The sequence below is a fragment of the Neoarius graeffei genome, chromosome 2 (genome assembly GCF_027579695.1).
Source record: "Neoarius graeffei isolate fNeoGra1 chromosome 2, fNeoGra1.pri, whole genome shotgun sequence".
In the NCBI taxonomy this organism is placed as follows: Eukaryota; Metazoa; Chordata; class Actinopteri; order Siluriformes; family Ariidae; genus Neoarius; species Neoarius graeffei.
In genome coordinates this window covers 91,655,479-91,679,828 of record NC_083570.1, presented here as the reverse complement: position 1 = coordinate 91,679,828, position 24,350 = coordinate 91,655,479, and the positions used below count along the sequence as shown (strand labels likewise).

General features: G+C 40.4%; 1 protein-coding gene across 5 annotated transcripts in view; it reads left to right on the top strand.

The window, feature by feature from the left end:
- Nucleotides 1–24,350, top strand: part of ndst1a (N-deacetylase/N-sulfotransferase (heparan glucosaminyl) 1a) — a 241,469-nt gene that overhangs the window by 208,699 nt on the left and 8,420 nt on the right. For all 5 annotated transcript variants that reach the window (XM_060915190.1, XM_060915193.1, XM_060915191.1 and 2 more), the window contains exons 7-9: nucleotides 6,158–6,343; nucleotides 8,368–8,496; nucleotides 18,778–18,960. In XM_060915190.1, coding sequence (XP_060771173.1) covers nucleotides 6,158–6,343; nucleotides 8,368–8,496; nucleotides 18,778–18,960 — 498 coding nt within the window. The remainder of the gene's footprint in view (nucleotides 1–6,157; nucleotides 6,344–8,367; nucleotides 8,497–18,777; nucleotides 18,961–24,350) is intronic.

The following is a 24,350-nucleotide window of genomic DNA, read 5'->3' as shown; positions in this document are numbered from 1 at the left end:
GGGCCTTTCTGTGCGGAGTTTGCATGTTCTCCCCGTGTCCGCGTGGGTTTCCTCCGGGTGCTCCGGTTTCCCCCACAGTCCAAAGACATGCAGGTTAGGTTAACTGGTGACTCTAAATTGACCGTAGGTGTGAATGTGAGTGTGAATGGTTGTCTGTGTCTATGTGTCAGCCCTGTGATGACCTGGCGACTTGTCCAGGGTGTACCCCGCCTTTCGCCCGTAGTCAGCTGGGATAGGCTCCAGCTTGCCTGCAACCCTGTAGAACAGGATAAAGCGGCTAGAGATAATGAGATGAGATGAGATATAACTTGCCTGAGAACTTCGTCCAGCATGTCGAAAATCACCTCGCCCGTGCCGATATTGCACACGGGCATGTCTATGATTCTTGACTTCGCCCCTCTGTTTATGTCGAAGATCCGCACCAAAACGGCCAGTCGCTTGTCCGTCTTTTTGTCATTGGATTCATCGATCATCAAGGAAAATGGCGACGTCCGGCAGTGCTGGATGATCAGTAGTGTAGCTTCGGGGGCCAAGCTCTTTTTGATTATTTGTGTTGTTTTGGTGCAGCTACAGCTGATAGATTTTGCAATCGTACTGTCTGTGCAAATTCGCGGCAACAGTTCTGTCAGGTGGTCCGCAACGGCTAGCGGCAAATTGTGCTGAACAATAAAATTACAGATCGTAACTTCTGCTCTTATTACACTTGTTGCTTGATCATCGGTCTTAGGCTTTGCAAACATCGTCATTTGCGGCTGATTCTGTTTCTGGTGCAAATTTCGCTGATGTAGTTTGGACCTCATGTGTTCCCTCACGTCGTAAACTCCAGACGCCGCAACTTTTATATCTCACACACAAACTGTGCAGTGCGCATACTCCTCATTTTTCGCCTGAACAATGACACCATTAAATGTCTCCTTCCATTCAGGAAGATACCGCCCGCCATATCTCATTTTCTTTCTCGGTGTTCCCATTCTTTCACTCAGCAGACGCTATTCAAAATCTCTCAGGTGTAAACAGTGTCACTCTGCACAATGAGAAAATCGTTCGAACAATGACCGTTTGGCGCGTTTAAATGCAGATCGTGCGCATGACCAGAACGAGCGAAGTCTCGCAGTCGCGATACTGCACGAGGCTTGAGGAATAAACATCCGGTTTCACATAGTCTGGGTTATCTGCCCCTGCATACACGCTGTTCTTTGTCTATAAATCGAGCTTTTGTATGTTTTTGCGACGATCAGCTGATGATGTTCAAGTAAGATACACAAAGTAAATTTAGGTCAGAAAATACTGAAAATCCGTAAGACTTTGTTTATACGCCCGTACGCCCTTGAAATGAGCTAAAATCCGTATAATTTCCGGACAATCCGTATAGGTTGACATGTATGCATCTGTTTACAGTTGCATTTCTGACAGAGACTATATCAGTATTTATAATTTTCCATAGATCATGTATACACCAATATTTTAAAATACATGTACAGGTAGTCGTCGACTTACGACCTATGTGACTTACGACCGATCGACTTTACGACCGTCTGGTTATGACTGGCAAGTGCTTCCCAGCTGAGCTAGCTGAGCGTACAACAGTTTCCGCCCCAGCTCCCGGCAGCACCTCTCGCCGCATACAACAGTTTCCGCCCCAGCTCCTGGCACATGTGCAGTCTCTGTCTCGCGCGCCCTCGCGCACTCCGTCATACAGTTTCCGCCCCAGCTCCAGGCACATGCGCAGTCTCTCTCGCGCTCCCTCGCGCACTCCGTCATACAGTTTCCGCCCCAGCTCCTGGTTTATGAAACGAGCAAATGCTCCCGCCAGCCCGAGCGCTGCCACAGCTGATGACGACGTAGACGACCCACAGCCAAGCACCAGTGATGCCAGCGGTCACTAAATTCTGTATTTTGCTATGTTTTACATTTGTATTTTGGTATATTTCAAACTAAAATGTTTTCTATTTTTCACACCTGCATTTCGTATTTTTTGTTTTGCACATATTAAACGAATTGTACTGTATGCAGTGTAGTATGCAGTGTTTGACTTAAACCAAATAATGAGCCAAGGTAATGAAATAAGAAAATGTTGATAAAATAAGACTTTAAGATGATTACAATATCATTACACATCACAATATACTTACGTTCATTTAACATAGACCGACTTACGACCAGATCGGTTTACGACCGGTCAGTCGTAACCAAACGCAGTCGTAAGTCGACGACTACCTGTATATAATTTGTATCACTTTTTATTTGATATTTCCTTTCTGTTTTCAGATCTGAGTGATCTTTAACATTGCTCTTGTTCAAAGATCCAAACTCATAGTCTAGAGTGTAGATAGTACTTGGAACAAACTTTTGGTGCTGGAACTCTATAAATAGAACTAATGGCTAGTTCCTTAATAATATAGACCAAAATGTGTTTGGTCCCTTCACCAGGCACACATATAAGGACACGACAGTATAAGATTAGCCCTCAAAGTAAAACAAAAATTGTGAAAGCATTTGCAGAATTCAATGCTAATAACCTTTAATAACATCTGAGACTTCCTCATACAGAAAATACTAAATCTTTGATTGCGCACTAATTAGAATCTATATTTAAATAACTCATCTACGTAAATACACAAACAACAAATTCGAGGGCATTAAAAATGGATGATTTGGGATTGAAAAAAGAGAATGATGCACAAATAACAACAAGATGACACTTGACATGTTTGTAGTGATTGAATTAATGAAACTGTTTACCAAGTTGCAGACCTGTGCTACCTGTGCTTCATTTCCATTCAGGGTCTTAAAGATATGATACTTTTTGTGGGGTATGTAATTGAATCTGCCATATTTCTGTAAATATTCTATCTAGAAAGCTCCTGTTATATAAGTGACCAGGCAATCTGGTTTATAATAAGACCAGGTAGTGATAGGAGATGAATACATTTGTTTTCTAGTATTTTTAGGGCCCTAAACCCCACTCACGAGTGCGTTTTTCTTAATTTTTAGCATTTTTAGGAAGTACCTATGGCCAGGATTTTCTAGATCGATGGCTCTACGGTATGTTTTCCTACCAGATTAGCAACATGTAGAGAGTTAATTTACCAAATTTCAAACCTTTGTGTAGCCTAGAAGCTGAGAAAATGCATTTAAAACCCCAAAATCCCTGGCAAGGATTTAGGGGGTACATTCTGATCTAATTTAGTCATTTTTCAAAATGGCATAAATAAAAAACCTCTGGGTCTAGAAAGCTGAAATTTTGAAAACTAATTTAGATTTACATATATGTTCATCAGGGGCGGCACGGTGGTGTAGTGGTTAGCGCTGTCGCCTCACAGCAAGAAAGTCCGGGTTCGAGCCCCGTGGCTGGCGAGGGCCTTTCTGTACGGAGTTTGTATGTTGTCCGCGTGGGTTTCCTCCGGGTGCTCTGGTTTCCCCCACAGTCCAAAGACATGCAGGTTAGGTTAACTGGTGACTCTAAATTGACCGTAGGTGTGAATGTGAGTGTGAATGGTTGTCTGTGTCTATGTGTCAGCCCTGTGATGACCTGGCGACTTGTCCAGGGTGTACCCCGCCTTTCGCCCGTAGTCAGCTGGGATAGGCTCCAGCTTGCCTGCGACCCTGTACTAGAAGGATAAAGCGGCTAGAGATAATGAGATGAGACTTCCACCATAAAAATATTGCTGCAACCAATTTTCTATATATTGGGTCTTTTTGGCTTGGACTTACCCCACTACCAAGGACAGAAATGTGAATTCACAAAATGAACGCATGCTGTGCCATCATGGTGGTTTAACATTAAGCTAGCTAGTCAGTGAAGCTCCACCTGACATGCTAGCAAATGCTTTTCAAACTTGAAATCATATTGGGTAGCTAACGCTACTAGAAAAGAAAGATTTCTACATTCTGTTAATTTGGCAAGCTTATGCTAAAACATTTCTGAAAGGACTTCAGATAAGTTAACATTATTCATGTCAGCGTAACTCTGTTTTTACAGTACATGCTAACTAACAGTGTCCAAGTTAACTAGCTATATGTAAATGTTAGCCGTGGACAAGGCTATGACAACTTGGTGAGCAAGTCCACAGAAAGTCATTTGACTAACCAGACTGCATAGCTATGTTTGCAATGTTATCACTCGCTCTAAAAGCACAGACTAAAACGTTTATATACCTCAATATGCTTCTGCAGGTTGGACGGCGAGTTTTTGTAGGCCATGATGTGGTTCGTTTTTGGCAAACAAAGCAAACATTTAAAATGAGGCGTATCTTTAATCCTTTCAGAAAACTGAAACATGGGTTCATGGACTATGAGTGCTTGCGTTCCCCAGAAGAACCGCCTCCTTCCATTCTGCCATCAGCTGATCGTGTTCAAATAACGCTGCTGAGAAATCACTGAACTTGATTTTATCCAGTCTATGGACGTGACGTGACCTTAGTGATTACTGATAGGCTCTCAGTGTCACCTGCAAAAAAAAAACCCAATCACGTTTTAGAAAAGAAAAGAAAAAACATCCACTTTCAAAGCTGCTTCATGGTAATGAGTAATGAGGACCTTGACAGAAATGTAGTGGAGTAAAAAGTACGATATTTGTCTTTCAAATGTAGTGAAGTTAAAGTCATAACTTTCCAAAAAAATTAATACTCAAGTAAAGTACAGATACTCAAAAAGTGTACTTAAGTACAGTACTCAAGTAAATGTACTTCATTACTGTCCACCTCTGCTAAATACACAACACTTGTATCGACGTTATGGGTGTAACACCAGTGCTTTCATATCATCATGAACTGTAATCGACTTTGCATCGACCCACACCAATTATAACAAAATTCATGCTGCCTACAATGGTGCATTCTTGTTTTTATCAAATACTAATCGAACGAACATCCTTTTACGTCCTTTTATTAAACTTATCAACTATCTGCTTTTGTCTCATATGTTACAGTCAGTTTGATTAGATTATGTATGATTTCTAAGATGCTCCACCTCTTAGAGAGGTGGATAAATGGTTCGGCTTTAATGATGCTTTGATACGAGCATACGAAAATAAATTAAAACCGGAAAGGAGAAATGCTAACTCAGAAATGTGCTTTATGTATTGATCAGGTTTAAATTTGTGCCTTCATTGCAGTCTTAACTGTACTAGAGGATGACTGGAAGCAGCCTGAGGCTATCAAATTATTATTTAGGGTCAGAGGTAGATCGCTGTGTTTGCACCTAACCATAAGACCCACTCCAAGGGGGTAAAGACACCAGGATTCGATTCAGCCAGGAACTGTTTCTAGTGACTTTAGATCCAAGCAAAAAGAGTTGAGCTGGACTGTCATGGGTTATCGCTTTCACGTGACCTCAAAATTGCATTTTCACACCAAACAGTCAGGAGGTCACCCTCATACTACACGTTATAAATATTTAACAGTTATTCCATGACATCGAGTCGTACATGAGCTGACGGCTATAAGCCATGTACGATGAGATTGAGTGGAATAACTGTTTTATTCTATCCACATTCACTGGATTTTTATTTTTTGCAAAGTCGATAAATAAACTCTTTATACAAAACGTCCGACCAAATCATTTCCGCTTAGAATGTAAGCAAACTGGCAAAATGACAGTCGCAATTTGTGAAAAATGCTGTAATAATAATAATTCTTGAGAAAAAAAAAAAAACATTCTTATCATTCCATATTTTTTTGCTTTTTTTTTTGTATTTTTTGGGGTTTTGTTTTCGAGTTGAGTTTGGTTCAGCAACACGCCACGCCATTTTGTTTTTCTCTACTCATGGAATATGAGCTGATAGCATAGTAGTAGAGTAGCCAATCAGAGCGCACGATTGCTCATATCCAGTGAATGTGAATAGAATAATATCCAATGTCTGATGTGAAATCAGGATAGCTATGACTAGACTTTGAGTAGATCTGAGGGGTTTCTATTGCTTTGTACACACTCCACACCACACCATAATCTCAGAAGGTTGTGATGACTGAGTTGGGCAAGACATACATAAATATAAACTGCAGAACAGTTTATCTCAGTTCCTTCTGAAAAAGAGCGATTATTTATATCTAACTTGAGACACATATCAACTTTCATATGTGACCTTCATAAATATGATGGATGAATGAACTTCGTGACTCCTCAGTATAAATTGTTGGATGAATCTTGCATGCAGGAGCACTCTATCCCCACACACCTGGGTTATGCAGTGGCTCCTCATCATTCAGGCGTCTACCCCATTCACGTGCAGCTCTACGATGCCTGGAAGAAAGTGTGGGGCATCCGAGTGACCAGCACAGAGGAGTATCCTCATCTCAAACCGGCCCGCCATCGCCGCGGCTTCATCCACAGCGGCATCAGCGTGAGGGTCCACACACACACACACACACAAACAATATTGCATGCTCTCCCTTCTTGGGTTTCCTCAGGGTTCTCTGGTTTCCTCCCAACTCCCAAAAGAAGGGGGTTAATTATTCTAAACTTCCCCTGAGTCCCAGAATTTGCACCCGGTGTTTCTGGGACATGCTCCTGATCCACCACAAACCTGATCACGATAAATTAGCTCTTGAAAATAAAAAATAGAAAACAGAAAACGGAAATAAAAGTTTATTAAAATTAAATTCAATTTTTTTTTATTATGACAAACAATAATTAAGATGAAAAAACAGAAATCTGGAGTGTGCATAAGTAACCTCCCTCCAAAAGTCAATACTTTGTAGAACCACCTTTTGCTGCAATTACAGCTGGAAATCTCTTGGGGTATGTCTCTATTAGCTTAGCACATCTAGCCACTGGGATTTTTGCCCATTCCTCAAGGCAAAACTGCTCCAATTCCTTCAAGTTAGATGGGTTGTGTTGGTGTACAGCAATCTTCAAGTTATGCCGCAGATTCTCAGTTGGATTGAGGTCTGGGCTTTGACGAGGCCATTCCAAGACATTTAAATGTTTCCCTTTAAACCACCCCAGTGTAGCTTTAGCAGTATGTTTCGGGTCATTGTCCTGCTGGAACATGAACCTTTGTCCCAGTCTCAAACTTCTGGCCAACTCAAACAGGTTTTCCTCCAGAATTGCCCTGTATTTAGTGCCATCCATCTTTCCTTCAGTCCTGACCAGCTTTCCTGTTCCTGCAGATGAAAAACATCCCCACAGCATGATGCCGCCACCACCATGCTTCACTGTAGGAATGGTGTTCTCAGGGTGTTGGAAAGTGTTGGGTTTGCGCCACACATGATGTGCCATATTCTTTCCATTTTGCTATAATGGATTTAATGGTGCTCTGTGGGATATTCAAAGTTTGGGATATTTTTTATAACCCAACCCTGATCTATACTTCTCCACAACTTTGTCTTTGACCTGTTTGGAGGCTCCTTGGTTTTCATGTTGCTTGCTTAGTAGTGTTGCAGAGTCAGGGTCCTTCCAGAACAGGTTGGTTTATACAGACATCATGTGACAGATCATGTGACACTTTGATTGCACACAGGTGGATCTTAGTCAACTAATTATGTGACTTATGAAGTGAATTGGTTGGAGCAGCTCTTATTTAGGGGTTTCATACCAAAGGGGGTGAATACCTATGCACACTCCAGCTTCCTGTTTTTTCATCTTAATTATTGTTTGTGTCATAATAAAAAAAAAAATCACCATTAAAACTAAAGAAGATGAAATCTCATTATAATATTGAAAAAAAAAGAAAATTTGCCTTAAAAACCCAAACTATATTAACCCTGACACATTCAGTACTTCTTTCTGTACCTTCCAGTCCTTTTTCTGTTACTTTCTCTTTGTTCCCTTTTTCTTTCTTTCTCTCTCTCTTTTCCATGTTCATAATATTTCTGTTCCTCTGTGACTCTTTCTTCTGTTTCAGCTTCCTATTAGTTTCTTTTTCTCTTTACTCGCCCTTTATCCTGGACACAACTAACAACTGTAATAGATCAGTGGTCTTACTCATTCTCCAGCCTGGATTCTCATTACCTGCTCTTTATTCTAAATGCCTACTTTGGATGATTTCTTCTATCTGACCCCCTGTGCGGTTGTCCTTGAAGCAGAGAGAGGAGTAGGACGGGAGAGAGCGGTTAGCTGATTACTGAGAGCAGATTTATATTCAGATGTGGGTTCTGCCTCTCATTGATTTTTATATACACCCGCCGAGTTCATGAACGCTTGAAGAGAGATTATGAATATTACATTAAGCCTTGCTCTATTTATTGAAGTGAAGAGAGAAGTTCATGTGTGTGTGTGTGTGTATAGATGGAGCGTGCATAGAGGTGTCCAGGCTGTTTCACAGAAAGTGAATTCATGTGACTGTGTGTGTGTGTGTGTGTGTGTGTAATATAAACCATGTGCTTTTGTGTCTATGAGCTAACCTCTTACCTATTCCTTTGTCAGGTGCTGCCGAGGCAGACTTGTGGTCTGTTCACTCACACTATCTTCTATAAAGATTACCCAGGAGGCCCTCATGAGCTGGACAAGCTCATCGACGGAGGGGAACTCTTCCTCACTGTATTACTCAACCCAGTGAGTACACATGTACACACTATTCCCGCTACTCCCACAGCACATGGATCAGCCTTCTTAAAATTTCATTTCCAGCGTATTTACACTCTGTGACAGAAAGCACATGGTTATGAGTTTAGTCATCAGGGTCAATATTATGAAACACCAGAAGGTTCTTTTCGAATAAATAATATGATAGTTGCACTGCATGATCTATCTATCTATCTATCTATCTATCTATCTATCTATCTATCTATCTATCTATCTATCTATCTATCTGTCTGTCTGTCTGTCTGTCTGTCTGTCTTTGAATGATTTCTTTGAACTGTTTTTTTCCCCATTTTGTCTATGGCAGAATGATTGTACAACATCAGGGTTCTGCAGAACATCTGAAGTAACTGGCTAAAAAAAAAGTAGTAGGCGGCTCTGGAATTTGCAACGACGAAGCCAAAGGGGCACTAATGCTAGGGGCGTCTGTGGGCATGCCCCCTCCCCAGAAATTTTTTAAAATTACCTGCCTTCTGGTGCATTCTCAGCTAATAAATTACAAACCATTTCCCTGTAACATACTTGCAAAATATACATGAAATTTCCCTCCAGATGTCTGTGTGCTTGGCTTTCTCAGTTACCCTCTGTAGTATACTACCTGGCTCTGTAACATAACTACATACATTATGGCATGGTCACGTGGTCCGGCTCAGCCAATCGGAGCATGAGAATCGATCAACAAATATGGTGTTGCTTTCAGTCATGTTAGACTCGAATCGAAGACAATTTCATAGTGAAATAATTGGATTTGCAGCAAGTTATGGGCAGCGGAGACAATATAAATTGCTTGAACATTGAATGGCAAGGTTTTTTTTTTTGTGTGTGTGTTTTCTGCAATCAAGTAGCCGGTGCAGACCATCTGTGTAGGCAGAGAAAACGTTACAGGTTACGAGAATGTTACAGGTATAAAGTGTGGTGCAAGACAACCAGAGAGAAGACAGAGTTTAGGCGGGCGTGAAGAGATTAAATTGGGCAAAATGTTTTCATCAGAGTTTTTTTTGCCATCTGGGGCCGGCACTTGTGGACATCTCTGAACATACATCTTTAATAAAAAAACAAAAGAACCTGGTGCCCAAGTTTTAACTTCTTTTGGTTTTCTGAAATCAACACAGGGTCCAAATTATAGATTCAGGCTGAAAAATATACATTCGGTAATTTACATTATTAATTTCAGTGGTGCTGAAAATTCCAAAATGTCTTTAACTTGCCAAGGCCAAGGCCTCTTAACTTCCTGCTGGTGATCATGATTGACTACAGCTGGTAGCTTCTCTGTGCCAACATAAAAAGGGTTTGTTTACAGCACTCATTGGATCGACCAACACACAGTACAATGGGAAAGTCCAATGAGCTCAGTGCAGATCACAGAAAGAGGATCATCAATTTACACAACTCAGGAGCCATTTCTAAACAAGTGCAGATTCCAAGATCATCAGTTTAAACAACTGTACATTCATACAAGTTATTCAGAGGTGTAGCTAATTTGTTGGAAGAAGACCCAAACTGTGACCCTCAGCTGAGAGGAAATTAGTTCAGATGGTCAGGAATAGTCCAGGAACCTCCAAGCCACAGGACTGCCATGAACTGGAAGCTTTTGGGACACCAGTGAAGCAAGTTCTACAGATCTACAGTCAAGCAAGTTTTATATCGTGCTTGACCAAGAGGCTGCTGTCCAAGGAAGTAACCCCTGCTCCAAAACTTAAACATTTCAAGCTGGACTAAAATTTGAGCTAAACAGTGCTTCTTCTAATATTAAGCTTACACCAGTGTATAGAGATCTTGCAGTCACGTGACCGGAAAGTACACAACCGCCATCGTGTCGGTCAAAAACACCGCTGAATACTGCTGCACTCGTGTACAGAATGGATCAATTTCAACCGACAGACTACACGGCTCATTTTTCTAATGAACAGATAACTAGATATATGTCTAAAATAAACGATCTACAGATTTGTGACCCTTATGGCTTTCCGGACGGAGTTTTCACGACCGGATTTTGAACTGCCAGCGGAATACCCGGACGTGTATGATTACCTCATTAACTTTCCCTCGCTGTTCAGTGGTGAAGCACTGCGTGCTTAGAAATCTCTGGAAAGTTTTCTTTACAGAAATTCAGGATTTGTCAGCGACTCAGATGTGGCATCTTGTAAGCAAGAAAATGATCCTCACTGAATGGGTAAGTCACTTAAGTATTGAGTATAGCACTGACCAGCCGATTATAGAATAAGGTAATTCCAAATCGTCCGTGTTGTTTACATGGATCTGGCGTTGGAGAGGTAGAGGCTTGGCAGTGGAGATTTGAGTAGCTGTTTTCTGAGCTTAGTCAACAGGCCGGCTCTGCAGCCTCGCTTTTGCTTCGGCTCCCGGCGCGCCTCCTTCGCTTTGCTTCCGATAACAATCCACGGAGACCCCGCTGGTCTCGCAATCTGGTCTCGTCCGGAATGTTTTTTTTTCTCGTCCGGAATGCTTTTTTTTTTTCTCGTCCGGAATGTTGTGCATGCGATGGAAATCGCTACAAACTGTCATTTTCTGCTGGAAACCAATGTCCAGTAAGTCCATACGGTTGTAGTGGATATTGAAGTCCGGTACAGACGAACAACACGCAAAAATACACACAAAAAACATAAAAAACGTGCACAGGTAGGGAGAGCTTGTAGCCGCAGCCGTTGTAGTAGAATTGTATATAGTAGGGTTTTCCAGAAGAAAAGGTAGAAGTAAAAGCAGAAGTAGAACCAGAAGTAGAAGTAGAAGGCGGAATATGGCATTTGCCCGACACGATGGCGTCTGTCACAATCTGGATCGGCTGTGACGTCACATGCAAGATCTCTATACAGGTCATGAATCATGTTTTCTCTACACTATTGGTTAGCTATGAATCGATCAGTCCATTTGGTTATTGCCTTCTGAGCGATATGCATTGTGTGCATTATTCTAGTCCCAGATATCCCAAATCCCATCTTCCACTTTCTGAAAATGAATCCGAAATGATTGACAAAGATGCAGTTGTTTAGAACTCTGAGATATTATCTGACATCCTGGAAGCTACACCCCATTTCCCCTCATCTAACAAAAGTAATCTTTTTTTTTTTTTTGCTTGAAAGATGCATGTTTCACATTAGATTTAATTTTAAATTTAATCTATCGATGTATGTTTAACTCTCTGGGGTCGAGAGCTTCACCGGTGAAGCTCGGCAGGTTTAGAATGAATAGATCATGTATTTAGATAAATATCTTCATGAGTTTTTTATCATCCATGCATGATAAACATAGTGACAGAAACTTTATACTTTACACTTTCCTATGTGCCCAGAGTTCAAAGTATTTTCCTCAAAAATAGTTAATTTTGCTCTATTTTGAGTTTAGAGAGTAAAATTAGGAGTTGGAGTGGGAGCAAAATTACAGAGTGATTATGTAACAGAGTTGGTTGTGGCTCTGAACTGAGTAAATTAGTACAAGAGTTAATTTCAAGACACACTGAAAAGAGTCAAATACCAAAATAAAGTCAAATACCAGATAAATGAAGGTGTTGTAAAAAGCAGTTTTAGAACCATGTTGGAATGTGTGAAAAACATGACCTTACCCATTGTGATGAACTGTTTTGATCACTTGACCTGATGGGATTAAGAGTTGGCAGTGGGAAGGGTTTTCACTCTTCTCATTGAATGGAAAGGAATTTTTTACTCTTCTCATTGAATACCCCTCCCACTGCTAACCCTTTATTCCAAAACAATAGGACATACATTTTTTGATGGCCAGTTAATTGTCCAAATCATTGGAGCAGATTTAAGTTTTTGTGCTTGATCCATTCCTAAGACTGAACAGAATCGCCTCAAGTGACCAAAACGGTTCGTCACAATGGGTAAGGTCATGTTTTTTTCACACATTCCAACACAGTTCTCAAACTGCTTTTTACAACATCTTCATTTATCTGTTATTTTTTTAAAAAGACATACAGACTACATAGATATTTTTGTAGCTGAACTTGTGCTGAGTACAAAAATGTCATATGACTTTGAAAATACTGCTTAGATTTGTTGAAACTGACAACAAAATCAGAGCATACCAAAATCATTAGAGTGCCAGAAAATACCCTCAGACCCCAGAAGGTTAACCTAGCTAACATTAGACATGTATAGAGATCTCATCAGTTCATAATATTTATTCAGGACACCAATTGAATGGTGGGCGGCACGGTGGTGTAGTGGTTAGCACGGCTGCCTCACAGCAAGAAGGTTCTGGGTTCAAACCCAGCGGCTGGCGAGGGCCTTTCTGTATGGAGTTTGCATGTTCTCCTTGTGTCTGTGTGGGTTTCCTCCAGGTGCTCCGGTTTTCCCCACAGTCCAAAAACATGCAGTTAGGTTAACGTGAGGCGGCCTTGGGCTGAAGTGCCCTTGAGCAAGGTACCTAATCCCCAACTGCTCCCTGGGTGCTCTAGTGTGGCTGCCCACTTCTCTGGATGTGTGTGTGTGTGTGTTCACTGCTTCAGATGGGTTAAATGCAGAGGATGAATTTCACTGTGCTTGAAGTGTGCATGTGACAAATAAAGGTTTCTTCTTCTCCAATGAAAAAACATATATGTCTGTATTCCATTGGTACAAACCAGTTCATTTTCTCCAAAGTTTGTGACTTCAAGTGACTTCACATTACTCTGTATGGACAGACATCCTCAGCTAGTTAGGCATTTTATCGAATTGGAAAAGCCCCCATTTCCCGAAAGCTTTTTCAGGAGCTCCATCCAGGCCTGATCTAATGCCATGATTAGCCCATAGATCAGACTCGACTGACTGGATTTGATCAATGAGCAATGCTTGTAGAGTAGATCAACTAATTGCATGTTCGTCTCTTTCCTAATGAGCTTCTCACTATTGATCAGAGTGACCAGCAAGAGTCATTAAGTTTTAAAGGGCGAGCCACACACCCAGATAGGACATGGCCACTAGCTTTAACCCCTTGAGCTGTTCATTCGACAACGTGACACAGAAATCATAGCACATTTTTCTTTCATAATTTAAAACTTTAGTTGACAGCCTATGATTTTTACATTTGTGAGTGACTGGTGTCCAACCTACCTCATCATTACTCTGTACATGACCAAGTATAATAAAGGAAAACTGCTTTATTTGTATACAAAATGATAACATGGTGCATGAGGCACTGAAATCTTCCTAACAGTTGTTATTCATTTATTTATTTATTTTTAATATTGATTTTCCATCATCCAGCTTGGTGTAACAGACCATGTTTGTACAGTTCTGGAGTGGGCTGAAAATAAGGTGGACTGAAGATCCTTTCAGCAGACTTAGCACCGCTTGACTCCATTGTACACAGTTGTAGAAGAGTAACGATTTATAACCACACTGTCCAGTGTCGCTCAGAAGAGGATGCGTTTCCTTCATAGTCTGGTTCCACTTTAGATTTCTTCCTCTTGTCATCTCAGGGAGATTTTCCTTACCACCATTACCCCTGGCTTGCTCATTAGGGAAAATATAAATCTATATTTATACAGATATCTGTAAAGCTACTTTGTGACAATCTCATCTCATTATCTGTAGCCGCTTTATCCTCCTACAGGGTCGCAGGCAAGCTGGACCCTATCCCAGCTGACTATGGGCAAAAGGCGGGGTACACCCTGGATTACTGTCACCAGGTCATCACAGGGCTGACACATAGACAACCATTCACACCTACGGCCAATTTAGAGTCACCAGTTAACCTAACCTGCATGTCTTTGGACTGTGGGGGAAACCGGAGCAAACCCACGCGGACACAGAAAGGCCCTCGCCGGCCTCGGGGCTCGAACCCAGGACCTTCTTGCTGTGAGGCGACAGCGCTAACCACTACACCACCGTGCCGCCGCTTTGTGACAATATACATTGTAAAACGTGTTTTATAAATAAATAAAAAAAAAAACCATTAGGCAACCAGATTATTGGCATCTGCTTGTACATTGGAGGGTTGTTGTTGTTGTTGACACAACTTATACTTGGTAGTTGTTTTGGTGGTGTTGGGGGTTTAGTGATATTTAAGAAAGTTCTTATCCCACATATGGATGGGATTGAAACATGGGGCTGTTTTTGTCATCATTGTTGTTGTTGTTGTTGTTGATGATGACACACCTTATACTTTGTAGTTATTTTGGTGGTGTTGGGGTTTTAGTGATATTCAGGAAATTCTTATGCCAGATGTGGATGGGATTGAAACATGGGGCTGTTGTTGTTGTTGTTGACAGTGATGATGATGATGATGATGATGATGACACACTTTGTTGTTGTTGACAATGATGATGATGACACACTTATACTTTGTTGTAGTTGACAGTGATGATGATGATGACACTTATATTTTGTTGTTGTTGACAATGATGATGATGATGACACACTTATACTTTGTTGTTATTTTGGTGGTGTTGGGGTTTTAGTGATATTCAGGAAATTCTTATGCCAGATGTGGATGGGATTGAAACATGGGGCTGTTGTTGTTGTTGACAGTGATGATGATGATGATGATGACACTTATATTTTGTTGTTGTTGACAGTGATGATGATGATGACACACTTATACTTTAGTTATTTTGGTGGTGTTGGGGTTTTAGTGATATTCAGGAAATTCTTATGCCAGATGTGGATGGGATTGAAACATGGGGCTGTTGTCATTATTGTTGTTGTTGTCGTTAAAGTTGTTGTTGTTGTTGTTGATGATGACACACCTTATACTTTGTTGTTATTTTGGTGGTGTTGGGGTTTTAGTGATATTTATGATGTTCTTATCTCAGATGTGGATGGGATTGAAACATGGGGCTGTTGTCATTATTCCTGTTGTTGTTGTTGACGATGATGATTGATGGTGATGATGATGATGATGATGACACACCTTATACTTTGTAGTTATTTTGGTGGTGTTGGGGTTTTAGTGATATTTATGATGTTCTTATCTCAGATGTGGATGGGATTGAAACACAGGGTTGTTGTAGTCATCGTTGTTGTTGTTGTTGTTGATGATGATGACACCTTATACTTTGTAGTTATTTTGGTGGTGTTGGGGTTTTAGTGATATTTATGATGTTCTTATCTCAGATGTGGATGGGATTGAAACACAGGGTTGTTGTAGTCATCGTTGTTGTTGTTTTTGATGATGATGATGATACACCTTATTATTTTGTTGTTATTTTGGTGGTGTTGGGGTTTTAGTGATATTTATGATGTTCTTATCTCAGATGTGGATGGGATTGAAACATGGGGCTGTTGTCATTATTCCTGTTGTTGTTGTTGACGATGATGATTGATGGTGATGATGATGATGATGACACACCTTATACTTTGTAGTTATTTTGGTGGTGTTGGGGTTTTAGTGATATTCAGGAAGTTTTTATGCCAGATGTGGATGGGATTGAAACATGGGGCTGTTGTCATTATTGTTGTTGTTGTTAAAGTTGTTGTTGTTGTTTATGTTGTTGATGATGACACACCTTATACTTTGTAGTTATTTTGGTGGTGTTGGGGTTTTAGTGATATTGAGGAAATTCTTATGCCAGATGTGGATGGGATTGAAACATGGGGCTGTTGTCATTATTGTTGTTGTTGTCGTTAAAGTTGTTGTTGTTGTTGTTGTTGTTGTTGATGATGATGATGATGATGACACACCTTATACTTTGTAGTTATTTTGGTGGTGTTGGGGTTTTAGTGATATTTATGATGTTCTTATCTCAGATGTGGATGGGATTGAAACACAGGGTTGTTGTAGTCATCGTTGTTGTTGTTGTTGATGATGATGATGATGATGATGATACACCTTATTATTTTGTTGTTATTTTGGTGGTGTTGGGGTTTTAGTGATATTTATGATGTTTTTATGCCAGATGTGGATGGGATTGAAACATGGGGCTGTTGTCATTATTCCTGTTGTTGTTGTTGTTGACGATGATGATTGATGGTGATGATGATGATGATGACACACCTTATACTTTGTAGTTATTTTGGTGGTGTTGGGGTTTTAGTGATATTCAGGAAGTTTTTATGCCAGATGTGGATGGGATTGAAACATGGGGCTGTTGTCATTATTGTTGTTGTTGTCGTTAAAGTTGTTGTTGTTTATGTTGTTGATGATGACACACCTTATACTTTGTTGTTATTTTGGTGGTGTTGGGGTTTTAGTGATATTTATGATGTTCTTATCTCAGATGTGGATGGGATTGAAACATGGGGCTGTTGTCATTATTCCTGTTGTTGTTGTTGACGATGATGATTGATGGTGATGATGATGATGATGATGACACACCTTATACTTTGTAGTTATTTTGGTGGTGTTGGGGTTTTAGTGATATTTATGATGTTCTTATCTCAGATGTGGATGGGATTGAAACACAGGGTTGTTGTAGTCATCGTTGTTGTTGTTGTTGTTGATGATGATGACACCTTATACTTTGTAGTTATTTTGGTGGTGTTGGGGTTTTAGTGATATTTATGATGTTCTTATCTCAGATGTGGATGGGATTGAAACACAGGGTTGTTGTAGTCATCGTTGTTGTTGTTTTTGATGATGATGATGATACACCTTATTATTTTGTAGTTATTTTGGTGGTGTTGGGGTTTTAGTGATATTTATGATGTTCTTATCTCAGATGTGGATGGGATTGAAACATGGGGCTGTTGTCATTATTCCTGTTGTTGTTGTTGACGATGATGATTGATGGTGATGATGATGATGATGACACACCTTATACTTTGTAGTTATTTTGGTGGTGTTGGGGTTTTAGTGATATTCAGGAAGTTTTTATGCCAGATGTGGATGGGATTGAAACATGGGGCTGTTGTCATTATTGTTGTTGTTGTTAAAGTTGTTGTTGTTTATGTTGTTGATGATGACACACCTTATACTTTGTAGTTATTTTGGTGGTGTTGGGGTTTTAGTGATATTGAGGAAATTCTTATGCCAGATGTGGATGGGATTGAAACATGGGGCTGTTGTCATTATTGTTGTTGTTGTCGTTAAAGTTGTTGTTGTTGTTGTTGTTGATGATGATGATGATGACACACCTTATACTTTGTAGTTATTTTGGTGGTGTTGGGGTTTTAGTGATATTTATGATGTTCTTATCTCAGATGTGGATGGGATTGAAACACAGGGTTGTTGTAGTCATCGTTGTTGTTGTTGTTGATGATGATGATGATGATGATGATACACCTTATTATTTTGTTGTTATTTTGGTGGTGTTGGGGTTTTAGTGATATTTATGATGTTTTTATGCCAGATGTGGATGGGATTGAAACATGGGGCTGTTGTCATTATTCCTGTTGTTGTTGTTGTTGACGATGATGATTGATGGTGATGATGATGATGATGACACACCTTATACTTTGTAGTTATTTTGGTGGTGTTGGGGTTTTAGTGATATTCAGGAAGTTTTTATGCCAGATGTGGATGGGATTGAAACATGGGGCTGTTGTCATTATTGTTGTTGTTGTCGTTAAAGTTGTTGTTGTTTATGTTGTTGATGATGACACACCTTATACTTTAGTTATTTTGGTGGTGTTGGGGTTTTAGTGATATTCAGGAAATTCTTATGCCAGATGTGGATGGGATTGAAACATGGGGCTGCTCCAGTTGTTTAGGTGAGTCTAGATGGACTTGGAATACATTATAATGTTTCCCATTAAAAAATAAGAAAATAGCCCTGTTGTTGTTTCCTTGCTATGTTTTAAGTTGTTTGTGTAAATCTCGATGGGCTTGGAATACATAATGTTTTCTCTTAAAAAAGAAAATAGTCTTGTTATCGTTTCAGTTGTTTTGGTGAGTCTCAATGGGCTTGGAATGCATTATATAATTTTTGCATAAAAAATAGAAAATACTATTCTTCTTCTTGTCTTTGTTGCTAGTCTGGATGAGCTGGAATGCATGATATAATTTTCCCATTAAAATTAATAGCCTCCTGCTTTTCAGAAATTCTCTTTACATACAGTCTTCCAGGAAGAATCTGGGTAGCGGAGTTTGGCTGTATACAAAAAAACCCAAAAACACAGCAACAGAGTGAGCACCACAGTGGGTGGGAAATATATATATATAATAGTTTGATGACATAAGTGCTCCACTTTCACAAACTTGGGCTTGATATTTGGTCTGTAGTTTCAGAGGAAACATTTCTTCCAATCAGAGAATGGAAAAGACAACAGGGATTTGATGAGGCTGGTAGGAAGGTCTTTTGATCTATGGGGTTAATTAAAAATCCTAATACACAAATGATTCTCTGTCTGTATTTTTCAGATTAGTATCTTCATGACTCATCTTTCTAATTACGGAAATGACCGTCTGGGGCTGTATACTTTTAAGAAGCTGCTGCATTTCCTGCAGACTTGGACTCACCTGCGGCTGCAGACACTGCCTCCTGTTCAGCTGGCTCACAAATACTTCAGCCTCTTCCCCTCGGACAGAGAGCCACTCTGGCAGGTGCGGCTATCTGTTTGTGTGTGTGTGTTGTATGCGAGTGTGTATACGTAGGTGTTGCATTTTTCCAGTTCTGACTCATTTGATTCTGTTAATTATGAAAACCCGCAGTGAGCTGAATCAGTCGTCTTGGCACGTTGTTGTTTTTTTTTCACACTGTTCCCAGGATTGCCATGAAGAGGTGTGCTTGTATACCGTGTGTGTGTAGGTTGTTGTGCCTGAGGGAGTGTGGAACTGAGGGCATCTGATGATTGAGAAGTTAAAAGAGGCCCAGGCGGGTGAGGATTGAGGGAGCGTGAGAGAGGGACAGAGGGGAAGAATAGCATTAGTGTACAGTGCAGTGCCGTGTCAGGCGCTGTGGTCAGCAACTCCTCATCAGAGAATGTAGCGCTTGTTATTCACAGCTTTTCTTTTCCACGCTCGACTCACTGTAATGCGGTTCAGGGTGCTTCTGTTCTCCTCGTTCTCCTCTCGCTCACTGTGTTCTACTTTGCTCTTTGTGTGTGTGTGTGTGCATGTGCGCGTGTGTGTGTGTGAACGTTCTTTGTTCTTCCTACTCTGATCTCTTTTCTTGCTCATGTCATTTGTACTGAAAGCCTCTCGCATTAAGGTTCTTGTGGAGTCTTTGTGTGTGCAAGCGGTTGTGCCTGCACACGTATCACCTCCAGCTGAGCCTTTCTCAGCGTCGCCCAGTGCACAAGTGCTCTATTGTCTCAATTCAGTGTGTGTGTGTGTGCTGTCGAAACGAATTTCACCATTCATGTACTATTCAAATTTTCATTTTGTTTACGAATACAAAAGCAAGAAAGCACACATTTCCTCTACTTCTCTTACTTTATGTAGTATACACTCACCGGCCACTTTAATAGGAATGTGTTCTTGAGTCTAAGATTCCTGTTCTTGGCTGCAGCTGTGGAACCCAATGTGATCTCTGCTGTTGCATGCTGAGATGCTTTTCTGCTCAGCACGGCTGTAAAGAGTTGCTACGAGTTACTATGTCCTTCCTGGATAAAGCTCAAACCAATCTGGCCATTTTCCTCCGACCTCTCTTATCAACAAGGCGTTCGTTTCCACCCACAGAACTGTCGCTCAATCAGTGTTTTTTGTTTTTCGCACCATTCTGTCTGTGTAAACTCTAGAGACTGTTGTGTGTGAAAACCCCAGGAGATCAGCAGGTTCTGAAATACTCAAACCAGTCCATCTGGCTCAAACCAACACCCACGCCACAGTGAAAGAAAGTCACACTTTGAGATCACAGTTTTTCCCGTTCTGATGTTTGAAGAAGTAAACATTAAATAGCTGAAGCTCTTGATTTGTATCTGCATGATTTGATGCATCGTGGTGCTGTCGAGGGATCGGCTGATTACAGAACGGCATAAAACAGCAGGTGGATGGGTGTTCCTAATAAAGTGACGGGTGAGTGTAGATACTTACCGTATTTTCTGGACTATAAGCCGCTACTTTTTTCCTAGGTTTTGAACCATGCGGCTTATACAAAGGTGCGGCTATTCTGTGGATTTTTCTTCCACCGCTAGGGGCGCTCTAACCGGAAGTAGAATCAAAAATAAGATAGACGAAAAATCAATGCAAAGAAGAATTAGCAGATCTTTAGCAGATAGAACACGCACGACAAATTACTAACTGGTAATTATTTTCAAATCCAGCGAAGATGATTAAAGTGACTTGTGGTTTCAAACACAGGAGAAATGAAGGTAAATAAATACCGGTTATTTTCTCTTGGTTCTGTTCCGTTTTAATCAGCAAAGTTGCTGCCGTGTTAAAAGGCACTGTTCGGAAAGAATCTGTTCAGGTACATACATGTACATTTACAGTACAAAATCGTTCTGTACATGCAGTAAATATCTAATTTTTCAACATAGATATCTGCGGCTTATAGCCCGGTGCGGCTTGTATATCTTTTTTTAAATTTTTTTTTAAAAATAGAGCGGATGCGGCTTATATACAGGTGCGCTCTATAGTCCAGAAAATACGGTAGTTTATTGATCCCTAAGGAAACATATGCATCCAGTCGCTTGGTACGACACATAATTAAAATTAAGCAAAATACACAATAAAAATTACAAATACGTCTGTCTAAGGTAATTGGACTAGATATAGCGTGTAAGACTTGAACTACACAATATATTCAATAAGAAATAACCTGTATGACTTCACTCCATAAAAAGTAGACATAGTATATTAAAGACTTGAACGATGCGATCCAGTGCATGTGAAGATTGGTGACGTAGTCGATCAATAAATAATTCGATAGCGCAATAGTTAAGTAACAAGTGACCATCACATTTTGTTTTCAAGTCATTTATTGGCATCATCTTTTATGTGCTGAATTTTAGTTGCCATTCTTTTGAGCATTTTGTGCTCTAAGTGAGGCTGACAAAATCAGTGTATTATATTATTTTTGTAAACATTGTATTCTCTATTAATCATTGTATTATATTAGGGCAGCACAGTGGTGTGGTGGTTAGCACTGTCGCCTCATAGCAAGAAGGTTCTGGGTTCGAGCCCCGTGGCCGGCGAGGGCCTTTCTGTGTGGAGTTTGCATGTTCTCCCCATGTCTGTGTGGGTTTCCTCCGGGTGCTCCAGTTTCCCCCACAGTCCAAAGACATGCAGGTTAGGCTAATTGGTGGCTCTAAATTGACCGTAGGTGTGAGTGTGAATGGTTGTCTGGGTCTGTGTATCAGCCTTGTAATAACCTGGCGACTTGTCCAGGGTGTACCCCGCCTTTCGCCCATAGTCAGCTGGGATAGGCTCCAGCTCGCCCACGACCCTGCACAGGATAAGCGGCTACAGATAATGGATGGATGGATGTATTATTATCAAGTTTAAAGTTCAAGTTTATTGTAGCCATATCAACAGTATAAAAATACAGTTGCTAGGAATGTACTTTGGTGTGCTCACAAATCCCAACAATACAATCAGACCAAACAAAAAAAAAACTAAGGGGGGACAAGACAGAAAGACAAGGGGGCACATAATAACAGGGAATGACAACATACAAAAAAAAAAACATTGAAAAGTGCATTGGATATATAGAGTACAGCTGGTGGTACATTGTGCAAAATAAGCAAGGGAGGTAGGTAGGCCAGGTAGTGGAGTAACTGTAAAGTGCTAGTGCATATTAAAGTGGCGGATGGCTTGTGGGTAGTAATATAATAATTTTAATAATAAAATGATTTTATACTAGAGGGCAGCGCAGTGGTGTAGTGGTTAGCACTGTCGCCTCACAGCAAGAAGGTCCGGGTTCGAGCCCTGTGGCCGGCGAGGGCCTTTCTGTGCGGAGTTTGCATGTTCTCCCCGTGTCCGCGTGGGTTTCCTCCGGGTGCTCCGGTTTCCCCCACAGTCCAAAGACATGCAGGTTAGGTTAACTGGTGACTCTAAATTGACCGTAGGTGTGAATGTGAGTGTGAATGGTTGTCTGTGTCTATGTGTCAGCCCTGTGATGACCTGGCGGCTTGTCCAGGGTGTACCCCGCCTTTCGCCCGTAGTCAGCTGGGATAGGCTCCAGCTTGCCTGCGACCCTGTGGAACAGGATAAAGCGGCTACAAATAATGAGATGAGATGAGATTTTATACTATATGTAGTGAGCATATATGTTTTATCGTGAGCCAAGTGAGATTCAGCAAAACTCTGTGCTGGAGGGGTTTAACTAAAATAAATAATACATTTTGATCTTTTGTATTTCGTGATATGAATGTATAGTGCAGTGTGACTGCTGTTGCTTGTTCTGACTGGTATGCAGTATAACTCTGAAATGACGGACATTTCTTTAAAAAAAAAAAAAAGCAAAAAACAAACCCCTAATTCAAGATCTAATTCAAGTGTGGAGAAATTGCTTGACAGAAATTGAGAAATTGCATGTACCAAAGCTTTATTCATTTAAATTATCATTGTTAAATTGGACACAAAAATCTCTTACTGGAAAAATAAACTAGGTTTAGTCAGACTAAGGTTAATCTTTCTTCAACATAAATTATATATACCGGTGTGTGTGTGTATATATATATATATATATATATATATATATATATATATATATATATATATATATATTTATATAAAATCTTAAAGAACTGTCACTGATTTCCATTACAGACTGAATAAGAACGTGAATTGTAGTTTAGCTCAATCTGTGCTTTTGTTACAGTTAGAGTGGGTGTTGTGGCCTGGAGGAATTTCTTTTACATCTTGTTTTTGACTCAGTAGCAGTGTGACTGTGACTATGGTTAAGTGAATCATCTGTTAGGATATAATCCCAAACAAGAGCAAGAATGAGTGTGCGCATCCGAGAGTCGAGAACATAACAGAGTGCTCTATTCGGCCTTCATGACTTCATTGTTAGGCACTTTAATCTTTAATGCTGAGGACATAAGGATGTTATTTTTCTCAACCTGCATTTATAGATATTTTATATATTACACACACACACAACCCAAATTACAAAAAAGTTGGGTCGCTGTGTAAAACAAATAAAAACAGAATGTAATAATTTGCAAATCATGGAAACTATATTTCATTGAAAATAGTACAAAGACAACATATTAGATGTTGAAACTGAGAAATCGTATTGCTGTTTGAAAAATATATGCTCATTTTGAATTCGATGTCAGCAACACGTTTCAGAAAAGTTGCGACAGGGGCATGTTTACCACTGTGTTGCATCACCTCTACTTTTAACAACACTCTGTAAATGTTTGGGAACTGAGGAGACCAAGAGCTGTAGTTTTGAAAGAGAAATGTTGTCCCATTCTTGCCTGATATACAATTTCAGTTGCCCAACAGTTTGGAGTCTCCTTTGTGGTATTTTGCGCTTCATAATGCGCCAAATGTTTTAAACAGGAGACAGGTCTGGACTGCAGGCAGGCCAGTTTAGCACCTGGACTCTTTTACTACAGCGCCATGCAGTTTTAATATGTGCAGAAAACAGTTCGGCATTGTCTTGCTGAAAGAAGGAAGACCTTCCCTGAAAAAGATTTTGTCTGGATGGCAGCGTATTGCTCTGAAACGTGTATATATCATTCAGCGTTAATGATGCCTTCCCACATGTACAAGCTACCCATGTCATGTGCACTAATGCACCCTCATGCCATCACAGATGCTGGCTTTTGAACTGTGCACTGACAATAAGCCGGATGGTCCCTCTCCTCTTTAGCCTGGAGGACGTGGTGTCCATGATTTTCTAAAAAGAATTTCTACTGTTGATTCGTCAGACCTCGGGACAATTTTCCACTTCGCCTCAGTCCATTGTAAAAGAGCTCGGACCCAGAGAAGGTGGCAGTGTTTCTGGATATTCGATGATTCAGGGTTTCGATGATTTACAAATTATCGCATTCTGTTTTTATTTAGAGTTTATACAGCATCCCAACTTTTTTGGA